The 14,185-nt window shown below is 41.0% G+C and overlaps 1 protein-coding gene across 1 annotated transcript in view; it reads right to left on the bottom strand.

Moving 5' to 3' along the window:
* Nucleotides 1-12,747, bottom strand: part of ASB5 (ankyrin repeat and SOCS box containing 5) — a 41,305-nt gene extending 28,558 nt beyond the window's left edge. The window contains exon 1 of the mRNA XM_005910467.2: nucleotides 12,446-12,747. Within this exon, the coding sequence (XP_005910529.1) occupies nucleotides 12,446-12,641 (196 nt within the window). The 5' untranslated portion in view covers nucleotides 12,642-12,747. The remainder of the gene's footprint in view (nucleotides 1-12,445) is intronic.
* Nucleotides 12,748-14,185: the final 1,438 nt, after the last annotated feature.

Genomic DNA, 14,185 nt, shown 5'->3' with positions numbered 1-14,185 from the left:
CCATTCCAGTATTCTGGTCTGGAGAATTCCATGGACAGAGAAGACTGGCAGGCTACAGTCCATGGCGTTACAAAGAGTTGGACACAACTGAACACACACACACACACACACAGTAACATACAGACTGGCCTGAAGGGGAAGAACTGAAACCTGGAGGACTTGTTCTAGCAGGTATTGATTCAAAGTTTTACATCAGCCAAATCCCTTCCTGCAACGTCTAAGACCCGACAACTTCCTGGTCTGCTTTACAGACAGAAAGAGCGATCCCCTGTCGGTTCAGTTCTGGTATCTGGTTTCTGGTGTGTTTTCTATTCACGGTACACACTTTGAAGTACCATGTTCAATTTTAAACGAACGGAGAAAAAAACGTTCAATAACATTTGAAGATTGGCTCAGAAAGTTTAAAAGATTAAGAATAAAAATGCCTTTGCTTAAAGCGAGAAATCAAAAGGTAAACAAGTAGCGTTCTCCAAAAGGCAAGAGGTTTTTGAGTTCCTACAAGGTGAAGAAGCTACTTGAATATATTAACGAACATTAACTGAGTACAAAATACACATAAAGGATTTGTTTGTCTAATGCCAACTCATGAGGTTAAAAGGAAACAGGGAAAAGGGACAGTAGGTCTGATTACGAAAAAAAGAGGAGTGGGTTAAAGTTAAACAATGATTTAACTTCTGGACAGGATGGATTTCCTGTCTTCATTTGTTCCCCTAGAATCTCCAGATTAACCTTTACTTGGTACACACAGGGGGCCGTTCCACTGGCCGAGGCAGGATTGTAACAGGTGATGCCTTACAAACAAAGGAATGTAGTTGGGAGAGCAGTAGTTGGGAGAGCACAGTGATGATGTGAAAAGGGATCGTATGTATGGAAAGTCTTTGTGGACTACACCAAAAGCATGACATTATCATCAGAAAGGGCGGGGAAGGTTTTATACACAACATATGAAGCAAAACTGTGCACATACTCTGGTATATATACATTTGATTGGTATTTTGCCAACTTCCAAACATAGCTTTTGAAGCTTCTGCATGAGTGCTAAGTCACTTCAGTCATGCCCAACTCTCTGGCACCTTATGGACTGTAGCCCGTCAGGCTCCTCGGTCCATGGGATTCTCCAGCATGAATACTGGAGTGGGTTGCCATGTCCTCCTCCAGGGGATCTTCCTGACCTAGGGATCGAACCTGCATCTCTTAGTGTCCTGCATTGGCAGGCAGGTTCTTTACCATCAGAGCCACCTGGGAAGCCTCTAAAAGCTCCTACGTTGAACAGCATTGCTGCTAGACTATTATGATTCTGGTATTACAACAGAGAACTGGATTTCCATCCCCTCATAAGACAAATGGCCAGTATTCTATCAGAAGCATGATTCCTTAAGTGTCTGTGAAGACTAGCCTGAGCTCCCTTCTGATACTCTGGGAGAGTCGTCATGTGCTGCTGTAGTCTCAGAAATGTTACTCTCCAGTTTGTGAAGTGGCTGTTAAGACATTGATTTGAGAAAGTTCTCTGTCCATCAACATATTCCAGCCAAGCTTTCGGTAGTAAAGCTGGTTTCTGACTTGAGCCTCACCCTGATCACAGACATTGCAGGACAACGAAAGCCCCTGAGACCTACCAACCAACAGGCTTAACATTCCTGCTGTTTGTATTATCACTTTGTTCCCCATCTACAATATACAGTTTAATGCTCTCATTCTGAAGAGAGAAGACTCAATCATTATTTATGGTTCATTTTCTGAGCAGAGGCTTAGTCACCTTCATATAATCCTTGCAGTAGCCTGATAAAGAAGCAATGGTTCTAGGGTGGGACGGATTGAGAGAGTGGTACTGAAACATAGACACTGCCATATGTCAAACAGACAGCTGCTGGGAAGTGGCTGCATGACTCAGGGAGCTCAGCCTGGTCTCCGTGATAACCCAGAGGGGTGGGGTTGGGTGGGAGGTGGGAGGGAGGGTCAAGGAGGGAAAATATGTATACATATGGCTGATTCATATTGATATACTTCAGAAATCAAGACAACATCATAAAGCAATTATCCTCCAATTAAAAGTAAAAAATTTAAAAATAAAATAAAAAAAAATTTAAAAATAAAATAAAAAAAGAAGCAACAGTTCCTAAAAGCTCTTGAAGGGGTATTTTGCAACCATGTGTCTAGGTTCCCAGGTAATTTAAATAATGATAGACTTTGAAAGTATTCAATGATTTTGTGAAATAATTCTGCATCCTCTTCCCAAATACAGTTCACTCATTTTTTAAAAGGTTTACTTTTCTCTTTCCTCATAAGAAAAAAAAACAAACTTTTTTGTAAGACATGTCCAGTGAAAAGCTGTTTTGCTGGCTTCCTGGAGAGACCAGCTGGTAGAAAAAAAGCAGAGAAAATAAAGGGAAAAAGCCGACTTCCTAAACAGGCTGACTCAGCTCTTTGCTCTTAGTGTTGACATGAATTTTTTTTTTTTTTTGTCTTCCCTATTCAGCTGCCAGGAATTCAGAGAAAAATAAAAGCGTGAGAAGGACAGTTCGGTGGAGGAAGTCAACATCCAGGGTTTTCGATGTTGGAGGTTCAGAAGCATCAGCCCCTCCTCTGGGGGCTGCCATAACAGAGCAGCAGAAGTGTGCTGCTGCATGTCACTGTCACACACCACTACATACTCTTAGAACCCTTCCAGAAGAACCTTAGGACCCTTCCAGAAGAACCTGGCTTCCTACAGTATATTCACAATCAGGTATTTGACCAGGATTGCCCAGGAAAACGTTTCTGTCCAAAGAATTTCTGTCAAGAGGAATTTCTTAGACAGGGTAATAAGATGGTAGGAAAAAAATGTCTGCAAGTCATTGAAAACTGTGAACTAGCCCGCCCACACCACAGCATCCCCTCCAGGTCCTCGTCATTCTCACCAACCTGCCGACACCTGGGCTAAGATCCCACGTGACAGCTCAGAATGTCCTGCTTTTTCTGTGGAGCCTGTCAGAGAAAAATATCTGAACAAGAATAGCTTGAGTTCTGAAGGCATATAACCAACTTCTCATTTTCGCTTGTAGTTGGGGGAAATTTTACATTTTCAATACTTTTAAAAAAATTTTAAAAATCATTTATCTATTTATTTGGCTTCGATGAGTCAGTTGCGGTACGTGGGATCTTCGCTCTTCCTGGCGGCATGCAGAGGTTAAGACTCTGCGCTCCCAAAACAAGGGGCCCAGGTTCGATCCCTGGTCAGGGAACTAGATCCCACATGCCACAATGAAACACTTTCTAAATAGTTAATATTCTGTTTGGAAAGAGCCAGTGGAAAAATCCCGCGGATGACACAGACACCTAACAAGCTAGAGGCTTGGCATGCTGCAGTCCATGGGGTCACAAACAGTTGGAACGACTCAGTGACTCAACAGTAACAACAAAATCACTGTGTTGTCTGCAGTATGATTTGTGCAAAGGTCAGGAAGCCCAAATTATAACTTCCTTCTCCAGAACAGCAGCAGCTTTCCCATAAATATTGAGCTTACTTAAACAGACCTCCCTGTCTTTCACGTTCCTGGAAGGTCACACCAATTAGATACACAAGCATGGTTTCAGGGCTTAATATTCACTATACAGGAGCGTTTCTCTCCAAATCAATTCGGTCTTGTTTTGCTCCTTCCTTTGAGTAACGGTAAGGATACATAAAACTTCATTCCTCTACTAGATTTTAACAGATGAGCAATTTCATCCTAACTACAGGGAACAGAGAGAGAAAACCTCAGAGCTCATGGACTGTAGCCTGCCAGGCTCCTCTGTCCATGGAATTTCCCAGGCAAGAAGACTGGATGAGCAGGTTGCCATTTCCTTCTCCAGGGGATCTTCCCAACCCAGGGACTGAACCTACACCTCTTGCATTGGCAGGAGGATTCTTTACTGCTAGCCATCAGGGAAGCCCGTGAGGTTCTATGGTACTTGCACTGTAAGAGAACTGGTACATTTTCCTGACCAAATTCCCCATCCTGACCATGGCTCAAGAGAGAAATAAGACACAAAGCTTTCAATGCGGAAACTCCTTTGGCGCATCTTTTCATTCCCTAGATAACTTACTACTTTGACTTGATGGATGATGGGGATCGTCATTTCTCTAGTGAAGGAGGCAGAATTTGGAAAACAGAAGGGCTCATCAATCTTCTCAGTGGTTAATCAAGGATGTGTTTGGTTGTTCCTGAGGGATTCACTCACAGAGTCACCATGACTTATACGCTCATTATTTAACTGCTATCCTGTCTCTGGGTGCTGAGAACTCTTTAGAAGAAGATCATCTGTTAGCACTTTGACGGCAGACTACCTGCTTCAATTGACTCACAAGGACCGCTGCGGTGTTACGATGGGAAAGAACAGATTTTCAACGTACCAGCCTTAACTTTAACTGCATCCTTGTCAGTTTTCATTTAAATCAAGCTGCACACTTGATGACGGAGATGCACTGATGTTTCTATTTAAGAACATCAATGACATTTCCATATTAAATGTCAGTTTGTTTGTGCTCTGCCCATAGCTTAAGTCGGTAAGCCTTCTGGAAAGAGTGTATGTATTTCTGAATGTTTCTATTTTGCTCAGTAGGGGTGATGGTGACATGGAAATTTTAGCTCCTCTGATGGAGAGAGGATGCCCTCGTGCCATTGGACATAGTTATGCCCATTCCTGACGGGCCCCAAATGTTTTCTGTTGTTCTAATCCCTAGGAAAGAATGTTGAATGGATACTCAGTTATGACTCATTTTATAGAGTGGTTAGGGTCTGTAAAGATGTGTGTTGACTCACATCATATTTTAAATAAAATGGGACAGTTTAAACATTAAAGAAAAATTCCTCTTGCAGTCCAACATCTGAAGATTCATAAAAGTCAAGCGGTTCTGTTCACGAAGGAAAAGGGGCCATGGGAACCTGTTCCCTCACACTGACCTAGCCTCTCAGTCCTTGAGGCTTTTCTAAAAATCTCCTAAATCTTCTTAGAGGACTGATTTTAAAAATCTTGTCCCCCAGTTGTCCATGAAGAATTATAGGATTGAGAAAACAGACCATTCTAACCATTACATGTCCTCCTCAACCTACATGTCACAGAGTATGCTTGTTTAACTACAGGCCACCAGGAAGTGCTAACAATTGAACAGTTTTTAGACTCCTTAAGCCTCTCCTCCCATGACCTGATATTCTTGGGGCATTTCCAATCTGAAAAGCCAATGGTCTGCTTTGTAGCGTTGCTGTGAGAAGGCTGGAAAGAATGAATGATTTGTTCTTTGTGCAGCTGGTGAAGAAGAAATGCCAAAAGTTCTTCATAGGCTGTGAGCAGACACTTTCTTCCTTTAAGAAACTATTTGAGGGTGGTTTTGGAAGAAGAGGCATTCCAAATAACCCCCCTTGCTTTCGATGGCGTGGCCTGTCACCGGGGATCAACTTTCCTCTCTCTTCCCCAGGTTAGAGAATGAGCTTCCTGTGCTGAGATGAAGCAAGAGTCCAGGAGCCTCCGTGGGTCCATTCTGAGGATGTGCAGAGCTGATTCGGCACCCGGGAGGTATTTGACCTCTGAGACATAGTTCACAGACCACACGTAATGACATGTTGACTCATTACACCTGGGATTTTATAAAAGTACTCACGGTGGTGCTGGTTTTCCTCGAGTCGGCGGCTCTTTCTTTCAGGCTGAATCCAGTAAATGCACTGGAAAACTTGTAATAGAACTTTTGACTTTGGGACATGCAATCTGAGGATGCATGTATTTTTCACTTTGGCACTGACTCTGTCTCTTAGCAAATATTTATCCTTCAGCCTCTGTCCCCATGAACCAGGCTTGCTCAGTTCCACATCTAAAAGTTCTCTTTTTTTTTCTTTACATGCAGCTTGGTTCCATCAGCACTTATACATAACCAGGTATGTTCTGCTTTTGAAGTTTTTCCTTCAGCTCCACCTTCTTTAGGATCTGATACTCTTAATGGACTTCCTTAGGGAACATTCATTGCAGAACTTAATGTTGTTCAATGTAGCACTTTATGAATTTCCTATGTGCTTGCTCTTTGCTGGTTTTACATGCACAAAGTTTGGCTCCACTGACCCAAGTTTCCTATGACTCAAAAGTAACTCGTACACTCTATGTGTTAAATACATGTATGTACACCCACATATAGACACATATATGCATTCATCCATGCACAAGTAGCACATAATACGGTGCCAGGAGCAGAGCAGGTATTCAAGTGTTTACTGAACTGAATTAAATTCAAAATTGTATCAGTTATGTCAATTAATAAGAAAAGTAGCTTACTTTCATAATTTACCATCCTCTAAAAGAGTGCAAATTGAAAAGCAGAAGGTCTAGACCTAGTTTTCATTCTTTAACTACAGTTATTATATAAAATTTTTAGAGTTGACTATAACCATGCCACCTATATACAAAATTCAATTTTAAATTGTTCACCAACATACTTTTTATTCTTCAAAAGGCTTAATGGATAAGCAATGAGCACACTGGCTCTTGTCTAAAAAAATTCTTTTGGCAATAAAATTGTGCACCTACAGGTAAAGATTTAGGCAGGAGATATATGAGATAGAGGGCTTCCCTGGTGGCTCAGACGGTAAAGAATCTGCTTGAATGTGGGAGACCTGGGATCAATCCCTGGGTTGGGAAAATCCCTTGGAGAAGGAAATGGCAACCCACTCTAGTATTCTTGCCTAGAGAATTCCATGGACAGAGGAGCTTGGTGGGCTACAGTCCATGGGGTTGAAAAGAGTCAGACATGACTGAGCAACACACATATGAGTTAGAGGTAGTAATAGGTTGAGAGATGAAAAGGTGAACAGGGAGCAGCAATCGGGAACTGGGAAGCTCTGGAGCATGATGAATGAGGACACATGCATGACGAGAGAAGAGGCCTGTGGTTAGCACAGCTTTTGTTTACCTGACGAACCCTGGGCAGAACCTTCTTATCTCCACACTCTCTCCTCTGTGCTCCCCGAGCACCCCTTCAACCGTGCAAATCAGCACTCACCATCCTTCAAATTACTTGGTCATCTGTTTGTCTCTCTCACTAGATGATACATACCTTTAGGAGACAGATAGTGATTTGTCTGTGTATTTCATCCTGAATGCCTAGCACTGTGCCTTCGATACAGAATACACACAAGTAAAAGGTATGGAAGAACACTCCTAGGAAACCAGTCCCCTCCTAAGCAATAATGAGCTATGCTGCATTCTTTAATTCCAAAAATCTAAGCATTTCTCCAAATACAGAGGAAGAGGAACAATATTAATACATTAAAATATGACAAAGCCTTTTGCACCCTGGAAACTTTGTTCTCAGATTCCTGTTTAAATTCACAGTATTATATTCATCCCTTCCAAAAAAAGTGCTCTGGCATTTCCAAAAAAAATAGTAGAAATGTGGGCAAAACGAGTCTCTTAAAAACCTTTTTGGTAGCAATTTTGATTATAACGTCATGTTTCTTGCCATAGAAGAACTGTTCTATTTATTCCAGTTATTCTTATCTGGTGATTTTCCATTAAGTATAGAAAAATGTATCCCCAGACTCTTACATCTTCAAGGTATTTTTATACCTTTATACAATGAGCACTATAAAAGAACTGAGCCTACAGGTTGGCTTGACATTTTTCAATGCTGAGATTCTGAGAAATGTTCCCAACATAACTAACCTCACAATCAATACAGTAGCACCGAAACCCACAGGAAACAGGTTGTTCCTGGGGAACAGGTATAATGGGCATGACTGTTGCCCTTGCTGGCATCAGCCATAAAGTTAAATCCCTTAAGTTGTTTTTAAACCTGGGATGGATTCTACCGATGGAGAAAAAAGTTACATCATACAAAGTTCTAGCTGCTTTTCCTACCCAGGTTCCAATGTTCTCCAAAATGATAAGTCCTTTGTCATTGACTCGACTCAGAGTGCACGTTTACCCTGTATCCTATTTCAAAGTGTCAACAATAGACTCACTGGAAAAAAAAAAAATAACTGCATGCTTAATGGCAACCCTGAAACCAAATTTCTGAAATCTCAAGCACAAATATTGTACCAGATGATTCCTCATACATTCTATATTCTATATCAAGCCTCAACTATGAAAGGAGTGCTGAGGAGGCTGGGTGTCACAAGATTGTTTTTCAGGCAGCTTCATGGAGTCATTACCTCGATGAATTTTCCACACTCTAAAATTTGGTCCATGGCCTTGCAGGCTTGGAAACCTGATCTGTCGGCAAAGCTGGAGCAAAGTCACATCTCCGAGGTGGACTTACAACTCAAAGAGCACAGTGCACCAAAGAGTGATGTCAAGATGCAAACATATTAATTTACCACGAGAATCATAAATGTCAGATGGACTGAAACCCTCCCAGGGCAAGCCAGCACATTCTCTCTCTGTGGACAGAGCCAGAGGGGGAGCCAAGTCATAACCGTAAGGTTACTTGGTGATGAAAAAGTGGAACAAAGGGAATAAACAGTAAATAAATCAAAAACAAGACAGGAATTCAGAGTCTAGAGCTATGATTTCCCGACTCACCCTGACATTTCACACTAGAAGAGGTGACCCATCAGACTTGCCAGGCAGCTGAGGACCCAGCTCTCAGGGTGGCATTACCTGGGAACTGCAGACCCACCTGGGTGGGTAATTAGTCCTTCTTCTGATTGACAGACTTTTCCTTTAGGTATGTCACTGTTTAATTCTGGGAGACCCTAAGGTAACCACTGCTCTCTCCGCTGGTGGATTTAAAGGTACCATCAGGTTCATTCATTTCTTATTTTTGTTTATTTGTTGTTGTCATTCTTTTCTTTCCATTCAGGCCACTACCACTACCAGAAAATCTAGGGCCTCATCTCCTGATGACAGGGTCTAACTGATCTACCAACTTCAACCCTGTCCCCTACCCAACTCCAAAGACCACTACTGTATAAATTGACCTTAAATTAGCATTTTATATGTTTTCCAAACTTCCCTCATACCAGACACTCCCAATGACTCCTACTGCTGCCAAAGTTAAGTTCAAATTGCTTAGCCTGCTATTCAAATTCTTTCATATCTGTGCCCAATTTATTACCATTTTTTCTATTGCATGAACCTTTAACTCCAGGCAAATCTACTATCTCTTAACATCATATGTGCACCCTAATTCCTGTCTCTGCTCCCTCCTGGGTTCCTGGGAGTCAACTCAAGATCTTCACCCTCCATGAAAATATCTCTGAAGGTCCAAATCTGAAATTGACCTTTCCATGCTTTAGGCTCATTTGGTATTTAGTGTATCTGGAAAGTAATTATTATACATTGTACCAAAGGACAGGGGAGCCTGGGGTGCTGTAGTCCATGGGGTCTCAAAGAGTCAGACACAACATAGTGACTGAACAACAGACATCTCCTCAATTAGAATAACCTGCTTACGGTTGGGAACAGTACATTTTGCCTTTTTTATATCCTATTTCTTCAATGCCTTGATACCAGGGTGCTCAATAAACAGATACTTAGAACTGACCTTGTCTACATGTAGGTTAAACTACTGAACTCCCCTAAGAGCCTAAGATAGAACCTGAAAGGTAGATCCTTAGCTGTTTCTCCAGGTGTCTGTGAGTTGTCAGTGGCACATGCTTCTTCCACACCTTTAGAGGGATTTCATAAAATTGGCATTCTCCCCGACATCTCACTTGCTCTCTGTACTGTCTGATGTAACAGCTAGAGACACCTTTCAACTTCTGTTAGTTTCACTGAATCAGCCTCAAAGTAAAGTGCTGGATTTAAAAATAGACTAGACCTCAGGTATGTGGAGACTGTCATCAGGACATTTAACAGCAAGAACCTTATGGGGAAATAGATACATAGAAAAGCCTAAGAGGTCCCTCCAGTATGATGGTGCAGTTGGTAACAGGGTGAAAAGTCAGATTTCTATGGTTTATTGGAATAGCAAATGGATCAAGAAGGAAACAATCTTAAGCAATTTTAGTTACCATGTTGATTTTTGGTATTCTTACCTGTTCCTACCAGGTTTTCAGCCTGATTGGAAAGTACATTAAAAAAGATCACCCCTTATTTGTCTAAGACAATGAGCTGATTTGCAACAGTATCTGGGAAGACAGAGTTTCTTTTATTTCCTACCAAAGAACTATTGCTCACTGGGAGGACATCCAGACTGTTGTCAACAGGGTCTTCCGTGATTATGAAAGACATGAAAATACACACACCATCTCATATTTCATGGAATTTGGCAGCTCCCCATCAGAAATGTTGGGGAACAATCTGGCTAAGTCTTGAAAGTAGGAACGAGAAACCTAACTCAGAGTGGAACGAAGGTGATAATCTTTCCTAGGAAGGAGGAAATTGCTAGATTAAGCAAAGATAATTAAGCCTGATTGGTTAATTATAAAAACATAAACACAATAAAGATAGTTTAATCGTAGTAAATAAAAGAAAAACCTATATTAAAACAGAGTATAATTTCTTCTTAGGCAAGGAAGAATTAATTCTTAGAGGTAGACCAAGAGTTTGTAAGGTTCCTGACTGTCCTCCTAACATTAAAATAAAATCGGAGACTTATCATTCCAACACTGAATACACATTATAATACATTGTATTGGTCAATATATATGTGAATGCAAGCTATAGGAAGTGAGAATCTTGTAAACAGGTACAAAATTATAAACAACATATAACAGATTTGAAAGTTTGATGCTCCCCATTTATATTCCCAGAAAAAGTATTTTCTATTAGTGAGTGTTAATTTCTTTCTCTCCTTTGTGAAATATAATCCTAGAGTCCTAATATATCTTAACACAAACTCATCAAAACAGATGGGAACATGGAAGCCATTTCCCAGCTTCCCGGGGGCTTCCCAGAATGAGCAGACTGCGATCAGGCTAAAGAGGGAACAACCGTTTCTTTTATTTGTAAATAAGTTCAAAAGGAGATTTCAAAGCTTCCTCAAAAACCCTTGTCAATTCACCAAAAATGTTGGATTTCTAGCCAATATTTCAGTTCTTGTGTACGGCAGTTCTCATAACACGTAGACGGAATTTGATTATGAAGTAATGAGTTACGGGCTGCCCGTGACTGTAAACTTCATCACCTTATGCCTGCATCATCTATTTAGTCTTATATCTAAAAACACGAGGTTTGCTTTAAAATCTAATCTCTTACGTTTGCTGGTTTTTTAAAACAGAATATTCCCTTTACCAACATGGTATATGCCACATTTAAACAGTTATCCCTATTCTGAGCTGGTGGGTGAAAGATTAAACGTTGCCTGTTTCCTCTAGAGCCCACCTTCCTTGTCCGGATTTCATCCTGGCATTTAGATTTTCCTCACTTTGAGCGAACACGTAACTTTCTCATTTTGCATAAGAACGATCTTCTTTGGGGGGGAAATGTATTCCTTATCTACCACATACACCAAAAAATATTTTCTACCTTTGTTCAATTTTACATATACCTACAGAGTCACCTAGATTTTTAAAATAAGTTATTCCACAAATTGAAAAGTATAGAAAAGCAGATACACGCTTTCTATTCTAAGCATTCTTTAAAAAAAAATACAGTCTCTAATATTGTGGTAGTATATTTTGATTACAAAAATTTAAGTTACTTTAAAGATATTTGGGGCTCTAAAATGTGCATGCTTGCCTGATGATTTTCAAACCAGAAATAATCAAGACTTTAAGAAATTGAAATGTCACCTTGAAGCCCACCATAAGAATTGCTTTTGTTGTGCAAAATAGCAGTCCAATAGAACGTAAATTGTTTCACAACCTTTCAAGTCTATAGTTAAAATGATTGTTTCTCACTTAATTTCGGATTTCAATTTCTTCTAAGAAATATAAATGGATGTACTTGGTTGCATACATACAACATTTGTTCATTCATGTTCCTCTCCTTTTTTAATCAGTTTCTTACAAATTGAGCAAAGTGACGAAATTCCATCAGGAAAACCCATGCCGTAAATCTGTGTTTTCCACAGTGTGCTTTACTTTATAATGAAGTGGCTAATCTCAGTCAAAAACTGTGAAAAACAAACAAAACCTTCAAATCTTCTCCTGTAAGGATCATTTTACATATTCCTAAAGATTTGATTTAAAAAAATCATAAAAACTCAGGTATATTAAGGACAATTGAAATGCAACCAGTAGTTGAACCCTGTAAAAGTATGGCTTGGCAAGTGAAACATTAAAAGTTTAAAAATATTTATGAATAAGAAAACATCTATCTTAGAGCATGTTCCCATTAGGTTATTTTGCAACCATACCTCGATGTGATTAAACCCAAAAAAGTAATTTTCTTTTTTTTCTGAGGCCAGGAAGTGACTTAAATATTTTCCATGATGAGAAGTTGGCAAAACAGTCACTTTGAATAGGTCCCTAGAGGAGGAAACCTGGGGTGTTTTCTTGGGTTGTGGATGAAAGATAAAGTCGGCGTGAAACCAGAGCGCAGGCCAGACACATACCTCGTCCTTGGGTTACTCCGTAAAACTCGGCCGCTATCCGAGCCGCTTCCTTGCGGTTGCCTTTCACTATGTAAAAGTGGCTGAGGATGGCCAGGCTGATTTTCACAAAGAGCTTGAAGCAGAAAAGGGAGAGGATGGTGAAGTAGACATTGGAGAGCTGCTGGGCGAATGGCCGGTTTTCCTCCACCATCGACATCGCTGCGCAGGCTGGGCCGCCGGGCCGGGTCAGATCCAAGTCCTAAATGTGCTTGGCTCCGGTCCGGGATGCTCCTGAACAGCTGGTCCTGAGGAAAGAAAATATCAGCTGGTGGCGATGCCTCCAGCTCAAAATATTTATACTGTCCATAAAAGTGCCTCGCACAAGCCTATTGGTCTGACAATATTCCGGGGGAGCGGCGGCAACACGTGCCGGGTTCTGAGACGCCTGACTTTCCGAGCTGGGTATAAGATGACGCCCCATCTCCCTGCTCTGAGTTTCAAAATCCAGGTATTGACGTTAATGTACAGAGTGTTTCCTTTTTGTTGTCTGTTGTTTAGTCGCTCAGTCATGTCGGACTTTTTGCAACCCCATGGACTGTGGCCGGCCAGGCTCCTCTGTCCATCATGGAATTCTCCAGGCAAGAATATTCCAGTGGGTTGCCATTCCCTTCTCAGGGGGATCTTCCTGACCCAGGGATTGAACCCACCTGATTTATCAACTGAGCTAGACAGGCAGCTTAGTTTTAGGGGAGGAAATAATTGTCCTGAGAGCTTTTAAGACTTTGGGTAAGGGGTTCCTGGTGTGAATGTAAGCGAAACTCATGATACCAAGGTAAAATGAAGTCCATCACTTTAAACCTTCGAAATGGTCCTATTTGTAGACTATGAGCTAAATTATAAAATAGTTCATGACTTGTGGATTTAATGACCACTCATCAAATTAGCCAATTATGTGGCTTCCGTCAATGTCAGGAAAAAAAAATGTATAAGTGGATAGACTGGAAAGCCACAGGGTCATAACTTTAGGCTATTTATTCATCCACTGAACACGTTTTAAGCACCTGCTATGTGTCAAGCATTTAGCTGGATGCTGGAGAGGCAGAGAATGTCACAGCCACAAAGCAGTCAGAGTCTAGAGGAGGAAAGAGAAATGAGATAAAATACAAGTGAGGACAGGGCAGCATAAAGAGGAAGGGTCTGATCCTGGCAGGAAAGAGTTCAAAGGCTTCCTGGAGGAGGCACTGTATCCAGAGAGTTTCAAGCAAACCGAAGTGCTTCATCTTTACTCTCGCAAGCCAAGCAAAAATATATATTTTTTAGGCTCACAATCTTTGTTAGTTCAGTTCAGTTCAGTCGCTCAGTTGTGTCCGATTCTTTGTGACCCCATGAACCGCAGCACGCCAGGCCTCCCTGTCCATCACCAACTCCCGGAGTCCACCCAAACCCATGTCCATTGAGTTGGTGATGCCATCCAATCATCTCATCCTGTCATCCCCTTCTCCTCCTGCCCTCAATCTTTCCCAGCATCAGGATCTTTTCAAATGAGTCAGGTCTTCACGTCAGGTGGCCAAAGTATTGGAGTTATAGCTTTAACATCAGTTAAACCCTATCTTATTTAGTTTAGAAATAAAATGCCACTATTTATAAGGGGATCCTTAAGCAAGCTATATTTTAAAAGTAAAATAGAGTAAATTATTAAGAATAGTAATGTAGAGTGGCAGTATTTCGGCATTTAAGTAAAAAACAATATGCCGAGATACA

The sequence above is a fragment of the Bos mutus genome, chromosome 27 (genome assembly GCF_027580195.1).
Source record: "Bos mutus isolate GX-2022 chromosome 27, NWIPB_WYAK_1.1, whole genome shotgun sequence".
NCBI lineage: Eukaryota > Metazoa > Chordata > Mammalia > Artiodactyla > Bovidae > Bos > Bos mutus.
Note: the sequence above shows the minus strand (reverse complement) of the source record. Positions and strands in the feature narration are given on the sequence as shown.